The following is a 15419-nucleotide window of genomic DNA, read 5'->3' as shown; positions in this document are numbered from 1 at the left end:
GCCAAGCATGGACAGCCCGCTTCAAATCATCCCAGATGTTCAATGATATTCAGGTCTGGACTGGGATGGCCATCCAGAACATTGCAATTGTTCCTCTGCATGAATGCCTGAGTAGATTTGGAGCGGTGTTTTGGATCATTGTCTTGCTGAAATATCCATCCCCAGCATAACTTCAACTTCGTATCAGCTTCTTGAACATTATTCTCAAGAATCTGTTGATATTGAGTTTAATCCATGTGACCCTCAACTTTAACAAGATTCCCAGTACCAGCATTGGCCACACAGCCCCAAAGCATGATGGAACCTCCACCAAATTTTACAGTGGGTAGCAAGTGTTTTTCTTGGAATGCTGTTTTTTTTCCCACGCCATGCATAATGCCTTTTTTATGACCAAACAACTCAATCTTTGTTTCTTCAGTCCACAGGACCTTATTCCAAAATGAAGCTGGCTCGTCCAAATGTGCTTTTGCAGACCTCAAGCGGCTCTGTTTGAGGCATTGCTGAAAAGGGTTCTTTTGCATCACTCTCCTATACAGCTTCTCCTTGTTAACACATACTATCTGTAATAGTGCAGCTAAACTAAATATGAGGAAAAAAGTGAAGCCCTGATCATAGTTTAATACACTACACACTACAATTACACTCTCAATGACCATATACATTACTTTATAACAGCCTCGCACTTACAACTCACGGTCTTATTGTTGCGGCAAACGTTCAATGTTTGAAATGGAATGCGCCCCATCATTGACAAACGGAGCCTTATTGTTGCGGCAAACGTTCAATGTTTGAAATGGAATGCGCCCCATCATTGACACACGGAGCCTTATTGTTGCGGCAAACGTTCAATGTTTGAAATGGAATGCGCCCCATCATTGACACACGGGGCCTTATTGTTGCGGCAAACGTTCAATGTTTGAAATGGAATGCGCCCCATCATTGACACACGGGGCGATGTCATGATTAACCTCACCAGTCTGAGTGGGTAGCAAATTCTGTTAAAGTAAGTAAATCAGATTTTCCAGTCATAAATTGAAATTATCAGACAGAATGAAATCCTAATGTCAAATCATATTAATAGTTTTCATTAAGCGGCAAAAAGTTTGTAACTGGTCACGTGGCGTGTCACCCATTGATAACCAATAGTAACATGTGATGTTGTGGAACTACTGCATCCCACACTGGGATCTTCTCCAGCTGTGTCCTATCAACATGCCTGTCCTAACGATTTCGCGAAGGGAGAAAGTGCCTTTACCTGAACGTGTTGTCTTCTAACCTGGTCAATTTGTTTATTTAAAAGGAAAGATCTTACTCATTCTCTGTGCTACCATGTGAACATTTTTGAATTGCAATAGTAATGAGTTCAGCTAACATGCTCACTGATGTGTTTGTTTGATACCCAAATGTTTGTTACTATTTAAAGCACTCACATTTGACAGAATATCTTTTCAATACAAAAGCTTTTATTGAACATTGCACATTTATCAATTGTTTAAGACAAACTACAGGAAATGCTAACATTGAAAGACATAACAAGGCTCAACTTCTAGGGGGTCTGACAATGACGACACAAGTTTTTCTTGAATCCACATGCCAGGTGTGACCACTGCTCACATGTGTTGCAATGTCGCCACTCACGCCACTTCTTCTTGGCATTTTTTTTATCATCAATGAACAGACTGCGGCAGATGTTGCAAACATCGGTAGTATCTAAATAAAGAAAAATAAGTCATTTATTGACAAATGTAGTTTAAACAACATAAAAGAAGCATAATGCCTTAATTTATTTAAATGCATACCATGTGTAGTCGGTTCTCTTGACAGCACTTCTGTCAAACCCATAGGCTCTGTTACGCTCCGCTCATCTAAAGAAGAATTAACAGTTTAGTTGCAATGTGATCTCAAGGTAGGTCATACCTTCAAGTAATGTTTAACATATTATAGTTTATACGGGAATATGTTGAACTCAAGCGTTACTATCAGTTCTGTGTAAACAGCATATTTAAACATATTGAAACAGTTTTGTTATTAATACTTTTTATTTTTATTCATTGTCGTCAAAATTAGGGCCCTGAGGATGGGCATCCTGCATGTTTTAGTTCTCTCACCGGTGGAAGTTACAAACTTTTCATCATGTCAACCTATTCATAGGCCTTGCATTAAACCAGGAACAGAACTAAGAAATGCAAGGTGCTGGCCATTGAGGAACAATTTTGGGAACCCCTAGTTTAAGCTATTGGTTAATGTGATTTGTATGTAATTATTTCTGCAATTTTTTTATGTTGAAAACAAATTATTGCCTGCTCATTCATTAGTTCCGTAATTTGAGATGTCTTTTACTTCCTTAAAGTTAAACAAGTGATGCAAGATAAGCATATATGCTTTAGTTCTGTACTACTGTATTTTGTGGTACATCTAATTTAATAATTTCTTTAATGTTTGCATGTGTAATTAAAGCTGGAAATGTGGTTCATGTACATAGGGAATGAGAGTTTTCTGTGTTTTGTTGTGTGACTGATGGTCTCCACCTCAAGTGGTTTGAATAAGCAATAAAACATAACCAAACATAGTGTTGCAAAGTATTCGGAAATATGTCAGCTGTGACACCAGCGGCAACTATTACTTTTAAAAGCTCACAATATTTCTGTATTCCGCATTTGTGAATGTGACTATTGTTCAGAGGGAACATCAGCTGTTGTGAGACTTGCCAACTTGCTAATTGTCACAACTACATTTGTTTAACAGTCTTAGCATGAGAAACGCATCACATGCACTATATTACACATAAATTTTTGTACAACCACAATATCAATGCCGAGATGAATCTTGCAGACATTGACAGTACAGCTATAATCCGACTATACATAATAGCCATATAGAACATTTTGAAAGGTGTTACATCCTCACTAATAAGATCACCCAATACACGTACCCCAAAGCGTATGTGATTTATCTAAGTATGGAATATTTATAATTTCTTAAACATATCTGGTTGTACGTCAGAGTGACCTAAAGACAAAGCTGGACTCCCCACACTTTTTGTATCTAAAAACCTATAAATCATCCGGAATACATATTTTCCTAAGGAAGACCAGACATATTTTGTTACCGAGGGTGTAGTGCACTTTGTAATATACCCACGTAACATACATAACAACATTGTAATGGAGAACATTCAGGATAGACATGCAACAAACTTACCATTTGCACACATTCCATTCAAAATGTCTTCCACAGTTGGTGTCCTAATTGTCCTCCCAGGGTCTGATGCAAAGAATAAAATATAATTATTTAAATTGTTTTTCCAACATATCTTCAATATGAGTATAATAAAATGCAATATCAAAACTTGAAGTACAAGTATCCAGGACATGGCTTAAACAGTATTTCTCAAGTACACATTTTGAAGTGTAAACGATTAAAGGTTTTCTTAAGGCTAATATTAATCAACACAACATTGTACTTTATTAATTTTAATGAACGAAAGGACAATTTCCCATACTCCAGGGTATATTTGTTTCGTTTCACGTTGTAAGATGGCATCTGCAAAGTTTTTACAGTAACTAATCCATCACAGACCATAATTGCAAATAACTAAGCAGGTATCTGTTGGGATACACTGAATAGAATTGTCACAGGGAAAGAGATTTATTTCTAATATAAATCTGATATAAAAACCATATATACAATTTCAAATGGAATTGTATGATTAAAACAAGTCCCAAAAAAACCTATTACATGAAAAGGGATACTGAATGCAGTCCTTCCAATAAGTGTATTTGAAAGTCATAGGTATAATCTTCTACTTAACACCAGTAGAATGTAATAAGGAATACAAACCACCTTCACTATGAGAAAAAAAACACTGTGTTTATAAAGTTCAATCTGAAGACATACCATTTGCAGTTATCACCACTCCAGTGTCAGATGTTACAACTGATTCTTCAACAGTCTTTTCATCTGAAGAGAAAATTGAAATTATTAGTGTGAATGCTGCATGCATTTTGTTTGTATAAAAATAATTATTGCACTGTCAATACATTAATTATAATACATGTTCTTTGTTGTCAGAGGAACACAATAATGCCTTTGTCAGCTCAGAAGTTCGAAAGCAAAAACAAAAAACAAAAAAAAACGAGGATGGATGATCTTTCTGCTAAAGCAGGGGTTCTCAACCTTTTGCAAGCTGGGCCCCCCCAAAGCTGGTTCGTTGCAGTTGGGGCCCCAGTGCCCCCCGCCCAGATCCCCCATCCCCCCGCCCCGCCCCGCTCTACCTTGCATAGATAGATAGATAGATAGATAGATAGATAAATAGATAGATAGATAGATAGATAGATAGATAGATAGATAGATAGATAGATAGATAGATAGATAGATAGATAGATAGATAGATAGATAGATAGATAGATAGATAGATAGCCCTAGGCTATTATTTTTAGGCCCACATTATTATTATTACCATCATCAGTAGCGGTAGGTAGGCCTATTATCATTTCTAGGCTATTGTTATAATTGGCAGTAGCACCAGACTTCTAATGTGAGCTTGCAGGCATTATTATTATTATTATTATTATTATTATTATTATTATTATTATTATTATTATTATTATTATTATTATTATGAGTAGTATAGGCCTATCACCATTACTAGGCTATTGCTATATAATTGTGAGGTTACATGCTTTTTTTTGTTATTATTATTATTATTATTATTATTATTATTATTATTATTATTATTATTAGTAGGCCTATCACCATTACTAGGCTATTGCTATATAATTGTGAGGTTACATGCTTTTTTTTTTGTTATTATTATTATTATTATTAGTAGTAGTAGGCCTATCACCATTACTAGGCTATTGCTATATAATTGTGAGGTTACATGCTTTTTTTGTTATTATTATTATTATTATTATTATTATTATTATTATTATTATTATTATTATTATTATTATCATCATCAGTAGGCCTATCATCATTACTAGGCTATTGCTATAATTGGCAGTAGCACCAGACTTCTAATGTGAGCTTGCAGGCATTATTATTATTATTACTATTATTATTATTATTATTATTATTATGAGTAGTATATGCCTATCATTATTACAAGGCTATTGCTATATAATTATGAGGTTACATGCTTTATTGTTGTTGTTATTATTATCATTATTATTATCATCAGTTGGCCTATTATCATTACTAGTCTAACTCTTGGACTGAACGTATTTTTTGCCAGATGCATTCAAATAGTCACCAGAGTAAAGAAATGTATATTATATGTGAATTATGTGCGCCGTTTGGAAGTAATTTTGATAAAACTTGCTGTATAAGCGAAAGAGCACGAGCGTTCTGCATTCGGGTTGTTCCGGAATGCGACGTCACAAACAGAACTAGTACCGTGCATCAGCCTGCAAATACAACGTCTTTTGCTACCGATTTGTTCAATTTTATTAATAACTCTTACTCTACGTACAAAAAATAAATTAAAAAAATGTCTGATACATCTTCAAACTCCCCCTCAAGCATCGGCGACTCAGATAAGGAATATATATACAAAGAAACGGAGTTTGAACAAGGTGAACCTGAGGAGACTATATCCAACGCTGGCCAACACATAGAGCCCATGCTCCATTCTAAGTACCCCTCACAATCCTCGCTTGTGAAGTGTGAATTGCATAAAACACTTTTGTCACGGCTGGCAATCCAGTCCTTTTGCGTTTCTTTTACGAATGTATCCCATTTCTTTCGGACCTTTTAATCATTCGGCCAAGTATGTAGCGCTACTTTCTGGCCTACACTAGACCGCGGTGAAGTTGGTTTGACATGGACATTCAAGCTCCGCGGAGTCAGCGGAGCACTCTTGACAAACAAAAATCAAATCAGATTTGTTGACGGTCCCACCGCGTATGGGAGAAGGGAGCAGCTGAGACACGCTAGCCGAAATCGGAGTCCTTCAACCGGATCAACCGTGAGCTAGATCCCGCTGACTCCGCGGAGGTTGAATGTCCAATGTCAAGCTAACTTCACCGCGGTCTGCACTACAGCTGCTAACTACGGCGATTTTTTTTTTATATACATACATGTACAATGTATGCAAACCCTCTGGCATGAGTCTGTGAAAAGGATTAATAGGACAAAAACACGGAAATAATCCTTTGTGAACAATGTTTGTTTAAACCTACCGGGCGGCTCGTCCTCTTTGCTGAAGCGCTGTGTGTCCGCTGTGTGTCCGCTTTCTGATGTTAAACAAACATGTCTGAACGTCCATCCATCCATTTTCTGACCCGCTTAATCCCTCATGGGGTCGCGGGGGTTGCTGGTGTCTATGTCCTGATATAAAATAATTCTTAGCCGTCCAGTGGGTTCATGGTTCCATGCTCTCTCATGTGTATTGCCTGCCGTGTTTATAAGGCAGCTAAGCTACTAGCTATGTCGCCGTACAAGCCTTGGCCAGCATTTCACAGACTCCCTCCGTCCCTTCAGGCTTTTGCTGTATAAATCTGGCAATATGATACCATCAACCATCAACTTACTCTTAAAACGATCTTGTGATACGTTATCTAAAGAAGAAAAATATGCCGAGAACTCGTCAGCTTCCTTCCAGTCCGGAGCGCATGCGCGAAAAACCCGGATGAAAACCGCTTATCACCTGCATTTGCGCTCACTATCGACAAAACAATCAAATTTGTTCAAAACTATTTTTTTTAAATCAGTCCAAACACATTTTAATTTTTATTCAGGAGTTATGTATATACAAAACTTTAACGTTTTATGAAAGTAGTTTAGTGATAAAAAAAAGTGCAAATTTTTTTTTTTTCCAGTTTTTTTCCACTCCCATCCTGTAGCCTACTCGCGCCCCCCCGGGAGAGTGTCGGCGCCCCCCCGGGGGGGCGCGCCCCACCGGTTGAGAACCACTGTGCTAAAGTATTACTTTCCATCATCCGTGTTCTTTCAGCAAACATTTGAGACAGAAATGTTTTTTGTTTGTTTTCCACTTTACCTGCCATAGAAAGTATTCGTAAACGTTTGTCTGTTATCCTTCAACTCATGTGACCATACTAGCCGAGGAGATGAAATGTTAAAAACAATAAACATTGTCTTGTACAAAACAATGGAGCAACTACAAATAAAGAAAGACTTTTTTGTCCGTTTATTTCTAAAAGGACAACAAGTGTGTCTGTCAGAAGCTATTGCAGACACGCCATTATAGTACGCAAGTATAGTTATTTAGAAGTTTGACTACATTATACTAGATGAGTATGACAAAATGTTAAGGTGATTATGACAGTAGTGCTAAACAATAAACTTAAGTGAATAGCACAATTCATGGGGCGCAGCAGTTTGAGCGAGTGTATAAAGACAAACTACAGAACTCATGCGGCCTTCCAGACTTTGACTCTGATCCTTGGATCCTTTACCAAATGCTTTTCCCAAAACATATGCTACTTTTGGATTCTGCTCTTTAAATACTTCAAATTAAAGTCTAGCAGTGCAAAAGGAATGACTAAATATAAGAACATAAAATTACGAAAATGACCTCTCAACAACAGACCACCCCATTGCATGATTACAAAGTACGTTTTTACCGGATCACTTCCATTTAAATATAATCTATCAACATTTATGCTCAAACACTTACTAATTTTAAAGGAAATGTTCGCCGCATTATTTAAAATGACTTCTAACTGTTTACGTCCATAGTGGCATGGTTTTTTGAGAGTGATGCCATCAGGTAGACCAAAAGCGTTGATAATTATGCTTTCATTTTGAATGGAGATGTACGGGAGCCTTCCTCTGCCTCCCGCTTCATCTAAAAAAAATTAAAAAAAATTTTTAAAAGTTGTACATATTTGCAGTCAAGCTGAAGATAAAAACGTGGATTAGTAATACAGAGCTCCAAAATTCTAATTTATACAGCCTGTAATGTTCTGGGTTCTGTTCTGGTTATGTTAGTTATTTTACTCCCCTGTCTTAGGTTTTCTGGCTGCTTTGAGTTTTGTCTTGTCCTGTTAGCTTCTTAGTTTAGGTTTGGTTTCTGATTTATTTCTTGTTTTGAGCCTCTGCACTGATGTCTGGTCTAATTACTTACTCTGCACACCTGCCTTATTCCACCCCTGCTGCAATCATCTCTGACCGGTTTCACCTGCTTCATCCTCCATATAAACTGTTGAGACCAGACATCAGTGCCAGGTCGTCTGTTTGAGTATGGGTGAGTCTCCTCCTGCAAGTTTCTGTTTATTGGTTTACTTTTGGATTTTTGACCCCTTGTCCCCAGAGATCTGAGCCACCCTGTTTCTGTCTGTTCCTGCCTTGTCTGCCCAACTGGACTGTTTGTTTCTCTGCCCTTTTTGGTTTTTGGATTTTGTTATTAAATATTATTTTACCGAACCTCTGCTGGTCTAGTTGAATTCTGGGTCCTCTGCTCTGATTCATGACACAGCCGTGCACATGCAAAGACCTGTGCAGCTTGCCTTTATAAATCCCAATTACTGGAAAAGATAATGCAGCTGCTGATCCGTTCTGTTGCCACCCATTAATACATATTGAAATTAGTGTGAAGCTTACAAAAACTGTCACACAAAGCTCATTTTTATACATATCAGCTTGTGCATCAAATATGGCATATAACTTTTTTGGTGAGTACGCACAATCATACATGTGGCCCGTGGTTAATTGACAAGGTGTTGCAGACCATTATGTCGACATATACGCAGATACCAACTTTATTACTGCAATGTAGTGATGGCGAGATGAAGCCTCATGAGGCATTGAACCACTCAGCCAACTGGTTCGAGAAAAGGTTCATTTCTTGACGGTTCATGTGCACACAGCACCACCTACTGGCAAGTTGTATAATCACAGCCAGCTGTATCTTAACATGTGATGCATATCATTTTTGTCTATTATGGCTCTTGGGAATGACTTCACAGAAGGTGTAGGACGAAATCATTTGTCTACATAAATTTTGTAAACACATGTGTACAATAAAATATTGTTTGAATGTATTCTCTGCGTGTAATTATTCCCAAAATAGTAGTGACATGATATGGCATGTTGTGTAATAATGTTTTTCTGTGACTCTAGAAAAATGGCATGGGCTTAATCAGGCAGAGGACAATGAAAGTGCTTGTGGAACTAGGCAGGGGGTAGTGAATAGGCTAATGCTTGTGTAACTTGGATGATTTCATGCATTTTTATTAAGAAACAACAATTTCTCCACAGTTTTTGGTTTCAAATGATTTCTCTTTTTTGATACTACTTCTCCAACCTTTGAAAAGACACGCTCACATGGCACAGATGATGCCGGGGTGCATAAATAAATAAGTGCAAGTATGTACAGATTGGGGTACAGTGACCAATGATTAGCCCAGTACTATACGGTCCCACAGTTTCCCATCAGCAGCAACACTGAAGCACACAGAGGTTCCCGCTGCGTCTTTACGCACGATCCAGCTGCTGATGTCTCCTCTCTTTTCAGCTCAATGCAATTCTAGACAGTAACAGTTTATAACCTATATCACCTTTCACAGCAACAGGTTTCTCATCTCAGTCGACCAGACAAATCTCTATTGCTCTCCTCAGTGCGCTCTGGGCGGTGAGGTGGGAGGATTTTACCCGATGGTGCACTGCGTGCGAGGGATAAACAGGGTGGAAATGCATAAATAAAAACTGTAAAGGGCTCCTATACAGTGATCATAGGAGCTGACCGGTCTGAGATCAGCCTCCTGATGTTACAAGTTCTTTAAAATGAAAGCGCGCACCCAAATTACAAGTAACGTAATTTTGCGCACCTGAAAAAAGCGCACGGCAGCAGCGCACCGAAGCGCTGAGGCACAGAAATACAGTGCATGTAGTTAAAAAATGCAGAATTAATAAAAACAACTTATAACCAGACGTAGCGTTTTAAACTGCATCTGGTGAGCAGAACTGTTTTATGATCCAGAGTGCAGCCATCACTGGTTCTGAATGAAGGCAATATCTGGCAGCAGCTCTCTTCCCCCGCCCCCTCCCCTCCTGCGTACGTAGTACAGGACCTTACCGGCACACTTTCAACCGCTGGTTAAGACTAAAATTATTCATAACTCTGATCGCTCTTCCTGCTGCTCTGTTAACATGAACTGCAGCAGGAATTACTGATGGCCACAAGCTGTGAAAGAAGCTGAAACATCTCAGCAGAAGGCAGAGTTTTTATCGTCCGCTGCCCAGATGGGCGTTGGGATTTTTATGCGTGAGAAATGCCATGTTTGCGTGTGACCGTGTGAAGTCAGTGACGGTCAATGCGTGATAGTTGAGAGCACTGATCTCCTATCTATCTATCTCTCTCCTAAACTCTCCAAACACCAAACTAACTGTCTCAAACTAAATAACCACTATCCAAACTCTGCTATCCAAACTATCAAAACTCTATCCACTCTCTCAACTGACCGCAACTCGCCTACAACAACCCACATTTTGAATGGAGCCTGTGGGGTTTCTAAAAGCTGTCGAAGCCGCGCCAACATCTGAACCACTTCCCGAAGCAGTCACGTGGTACAGCCGGCCAGCGAGGCTTCGGCCGTCATCGTTTTCGGCTCCTCCCCTAAATGAAGCAAGCCTCGATACGCGCTTCACGGAAACGCCCCCTCCATTACTCGACACACGCCTCAAAGCCTCGGCACATAACGTAACATCACTACTGCAATGAAGTTAAATCATGAATCCATTACATTGACCATGACTAGAAAATTACTAGAGTATGATAATGTATTCTTACTGTATTTCCTGTTGAAGAGCTCCTGCACTTTCTTAACCATTTGATCAACCGGTTCTTTTGCAGCAGAAGTAGATGATGATTTTCCTTAAAACACAGTGCAAACAAGAGAGAAAATATCATGTAAATATTAAGTCCACTAAGCTGTTATTTAAGTTTGAGGTATCCCTGTCAGTTTGTGAAAACCTTTGAAATGCAGTGCAAAGTTGTCCAGTACGTCGGTACTGTCGAAGAACGAAGAAGCACCTTTGCTGCTCACTTCTAGGTCTTCTAAGAAAGGCTTTTGATGGTCATACATCATTACACCAGTCTCTACATCAAGCTTCTCAAGACTGGCAACCTTCAACAAAGATCAAAAGAAGAGTCATTCAAAACAGCAGATATACATAACTTTACAAAGGATAGGAATAAAGTTATTGAGCTAGAAAATTTTCATTAGTTTAAGTCAGTAAGAAATAAAACATAAAACAGTAAAAAATAAAACATAGAAATATGGCATGTAATATAAACATTCAATATTTCTATAACACATGTTAACAAAAGGTAGATGACATTAATACATCCAAGGTAGTCTTTTAATTTTTATTTTCAATTAGAACACTATGGTTTCCCTAAAAATTATGTGGCCCTTATAAATTTATAAGCAAAATAATACAAAAACTTAGCAATACTAATTCCATTTTTAACAGTGAAAATTATTGTGTTACCTTTTTTTTTGGTTATCAAATTAAATCTTTATATGAAAATGTATTTTCTTTTTATTACCATTACCTTATATGATTAAACACTTTTTTATGATGTGAAACAGTTAAGTGGGGTAAACTGCAAGCACAGACTAAATATGTCATGCGCAAGTATCTTATCACAGATAAATAATAAATGGCATGTGGAGCAATGTATAGTGCTTCACTCAGTCTAGAGGAACTGAAAGGACTTTACACTACATTAAGTAATTTACACACTGATGGTGGTGGGCATTAGCTCACCACCCAATAGGGTTATAGCCACAGCTGGTTTCAGGCAGTCTGACAGAAGTGAGGCTGTCATGCACTGGCACCACTAGCAGCCAAAGCATGTCAACTAAGACAGACGTAGTAGGCATTCAAACTGGAAACCCAATGATTACAGGGTTAACTCCTAACACTATTTCCAATATACAGTTAAATGGCTTGAAAACATTCTTAAGGTCTTAGCATATATGGAAAACCTCTATTTTCATCTGCTTTAGGTGCTTCTTCAATTTCAGGCATCGCATATCTGGGCTCATGTCATCTGAAGTGCGCTGAACTTTTAGAGCTGCTGCCTCCTCCGCATATTGCCTCTTCTGCTCTTCTGCCAAAGTGGACCATTTCTGCGTAATATCTTTCAGGCTTCCTAGCAGGAAAAACAAAACAAAGAAAAACAGCAAGCAATCCATTGACATTGTACAGATCTCGAATGGCTCACCCCGACTCAATGGGTGTAGATTTTGATAAAGTTAAGGAAACTCTCTAACATTACATGGCAAATAGGAAAAGTTTCATCAAGTACTCAAGATCTCACAAAAGTAATTTGACAAGATAAACTAGACAATACAAGTCAGATTTGTTTCATAAGGATGGCTTATAAAAAATAACAGTCAAGGGCTCCTGTGAGCAGAGCAGAGCCGGGAAGCTGGCCAGTGACGTCACTGAAAACCCCCTAATACAGGGGTGCCCAAACTGGTTCCTTGAGGACCGCTTGTTTTACTTCTCTGTCTGGTGGTTGTAACCTCCTCAACTTGTCAATTTTCTTCTTTGGCCTTCTAATGAGCCATGATTGAATCCAGGTGTGTTAACCTAGATTCAATCATGGCTCAAGGGCATGAAGGTTCCAGCCCTTGAGAATCAACTTTGGAAACCACTGTTCTAGAAAGTAAATCAAACAGAACAATGCAAGTATTACACAACTACAAAATAACTAAGGCAAGATACTTTTTCCAAAAATTAAGAATAGCCTGGTAAAAAAATTACCCATTGTACTACACATTGAAGCATCCAGAGGGTCTGGGCTATGGCTATTGAGACACTCATTTAACACCTCTGTAGAGGTGTTAAATTTTACCCAATCGCTAATGTTTGTCTGTGACGTATGTCATGTGCCAGTTCAATGCCAAAAATTCTACTTGAAATTGCATTCGCTGCAAAATAAATAAATAAATAAATAAATACATAAAATCTGTCACTACAAAGACAGAAGACCTGAGCTCATCGAGGCAGCTGTCCATGTTAATTCCATATTTGGAAGGCCAACAAAGACTGAATGGTTTCCTTGACTTTGCTACAACTACAGGCGGACTGCAATTCTAAAACAGCACAGAAAATTGGCAGTTTTATCAACTTCTCCTTCTGTTTACTGATCGGCACAATGAAACGTCTGCGGGAGATAATCCGAGTCAAGGGGAGAAAACAAAGGCTGTGCTGTAAGTGAGAATTGCAATGATCAGGCTAGCTATACACACAACAATGCTTGTCAACATAACAGCTACAGTAAATCCTCTCTCACCCTTGTTCTTTAACTGATCCCTGCAGAACAGGTTGTAAGCAGACAGGTCCTTGGTGTATAACTTCTTGTTTTTAGGTTGAGAAGAAGATGGTTTTTTTCTTCTATAGTTTCCAATCCAGTTCTAAAAAACATAAAAGTCTTGTTACAAAACAGGAAGCTTGAATTTATTTTTATGTAAAATTGCATCTTGCCTTCTGAATTCTGAAATTGAACGGCTAGAAAGAACTTTGGTAAACATACATCAATGACAAACGGTGGCAAGCCAGTGGCCTGGGATGCCGCTCCAACCAGTGGAGATCCCACCCTGGTTATCCCTTCTTTATAGGCTTTCTGGAGGAAGACCTTCGCTTCCTCCGAGATATGTGTTCTCTCTTATCATGAAATGAAAAAAAAGCAGAGCATATAAAAAAAATAATATTCAGGACAAACACATATTTTCTTAGATCTTGCTGTATAGCTCAATGTTTAAGAGATGCTACACATACCTCTTCTTGACATTGAACCTAAAACAAAGACAGAAAATACAACCATGACTATGAATAAACAGAAGGTAGCTGTTTTTTCTGGTATGTGATAAATAAATATTAGCATGCATTGTGCTTGCAGGGTATCCCCAGAAAACATGGTAAGCCCGGTGGTTGAGTTTTATGACAGTCATCCTGTAGCTGGTCATGTTTTTGAGATAAAAAATTTTAAAAGTTGACGGGAGATTTGAAATTATATTTTGAGAATTATGTGTTATTGAAAGATTGGAAGATTAATACATGAACAATAACTATAAAGTCATAGAAAATGCAAACGTTTTACAAAGACTTAAATAAATAAACAATGCTTAGCCTGGTGGGGCAACAAATAAAGAATGATGGCCTCAGGGCTTATAATACACTGTGGGAAACGATGAAATGTAATGAACTGTATGATAGAATCCTAACATTAAATCAATATACTGATATAAACTAGTATACTGAAAAGTATACGTTTTTTTAAGATATATGAAACAAAATTTTAGCACATTGTTATTAAAGGTATGAAGGACAGCTACATTTGAACCTGACTGGCTTTTAGTAGCCTTTTTTCTACCAAACAGGGGTAAAAACGTGTCTAAATCTGTACAAACACATGCGGTGCCACATACTCGCTAACATTAACTCATAGAACTACCATCAGCAGATTTATAAATGTAGACTTTCGATCTTTTGAGGTTTTTTACTACATTTTTATTTGACAGATTCAGGGTCTACTCACCAGCTCCGACCGTGGAAAGTGTTGCGTCGAATGACGTAAGCTTCTTCTTCTTCTCTAATCTTTTGTCGGGTGCAATCCGTAATTTATTATTATTACTACTAATACAAATATTAAACATTTTCATATGGTACAAACACAGATTTTCATATAATCATATGAGCAAATCCATCCGTATTTTTATTTTTTTTTATTAAAAATAAGATTAGGGCCAACCCTAACTTCTTCTTATCATTATTAATGGATTGCAAGCAACTCATAACACTATATAACTCTAGAATATACCTTTTAATTTCATTGCAATTTCATATATATATATATATATATATATATATATATATATATATATATATATATATATGAAATTGCACGACCGGAAGATAAAAACACGGCATGTATTGAGTGAAAACGATCCAATAAAATTAACCAAGTATGTTAAATTTTGGCATTTATTTTGAGTGAATTATTGGAAAAAATCCAAAGAAATAAAAGGCATATTGGAAATATAGGTCTTTAAAAAAGCGAACAAAAATAAACAAAACAGGAAAAAAAACCTCCGGTTTTAGATTTTAGTGAGTTGTTTTTAAATACTGTAACGATTATTACAATACCTAATTAAAATCTTATGACGGATACGTTTGGCTTTTGAATTTTTAGTAAATTATTAATATCCTGTTCAAATTCGCAGATAAATTATAAATAAAGGTTTTTAAAAAAGGTAAAAAAAAAAAAGGTTCTATTCGCGACAAGCGGCTGTTATCACCGATAGAATGGTTAATAACAGCCTGATAGCAGGCAGAGCAGGGACCAACTGAGGCTATTCAATGGGGCTGATAACCACTGATAATCGCCATTCTATGGGATGATAACATCCGAAGCGGGTGAAACAAACAAAATGGTCCTA

General features: G+C 37.5%; 1 protein-coding gene across 1 annotated transcript; it reads right to left on the bottom strand.

Annotated features, from left to right (window-relative positions):
• Positions 1–1445: 1445 nt before the first annotated feature.
• On the bottom strand, positions 1446–13881 carry LOC118561198. Its single transcript, XM_036133133.1, has 11 exons — positions 13759–13881; positions 13514–13644; positions 13274–13394; positions 11958–12124; positions 10937–11090; positions 10754–10837; positions 7640–7810; positions 3898–3960; positions 3202–3264; positions 1800–1865; positions 1446–1710 (listed from the first exon to the last, which is right to left on the bottom strand). The coding sequence occupies exons 1-11, from the start codon at positions 13862–13864 to the stop codon at positions 1547–1549; spliced, it is 1290 nt and encodes a 429-aa protein (XP_035989026.1). The 5' UTR covers positions 13865–13881; the 3' UTR covers positions 1446–1546.
• Positions 13882–15419: the final 1538 nt, after the last annotated feature.

This window comes from Fundulus heteroclitus, unplaced genomic scaffold (genome assembly GCF_011125445.2).
Source record: "Fundulus heteroclitus isolate FHET01 unplaced genomic scaffold, MU-UCD_Fhet_4.1 scaffold_58, whole genome shotgun sequence".
Lineage (NCBI taxonomy): Eukaryota > Metazoa > Chordata > Actinopteri > Cyprinodontiformes > Fundulidae > Fundulus > Fundulus heteroclitus.
The sequence above is the reverse complement of the archived record's forward strand: the minus strand, read 5'-3'. Positions and strand labels throughout refer to the sequence as shown.

What these genes read in the sequence shown, in the direction of transcription:
- LOC118561198 (XM_036133133.1), bottom strand. Translation starts at nt 13,864, where the DNA reads ATGCTAATATTTATTTATCACATACCAGAAAAAACAGCTACCTTCTGT. An exon ending in AGGTTCAATGTCAAGAAGAG is followed by an intron (nt 13,645 to 13,758) that starts GTATGTGTAGCA and finishes TTTCATGATAAG; the next exon opens with AGAGAACACATATCTCGGAG. An exon ending in GAACATTTCCTTTAAAATTA is followed by an intron (nt 3,961 to 7,639) that starts GTAAGTGTTTGA and finishes TTTTCTCTTCAG; the next exon opens with ATGAAAAGACTGTTGAAGAA.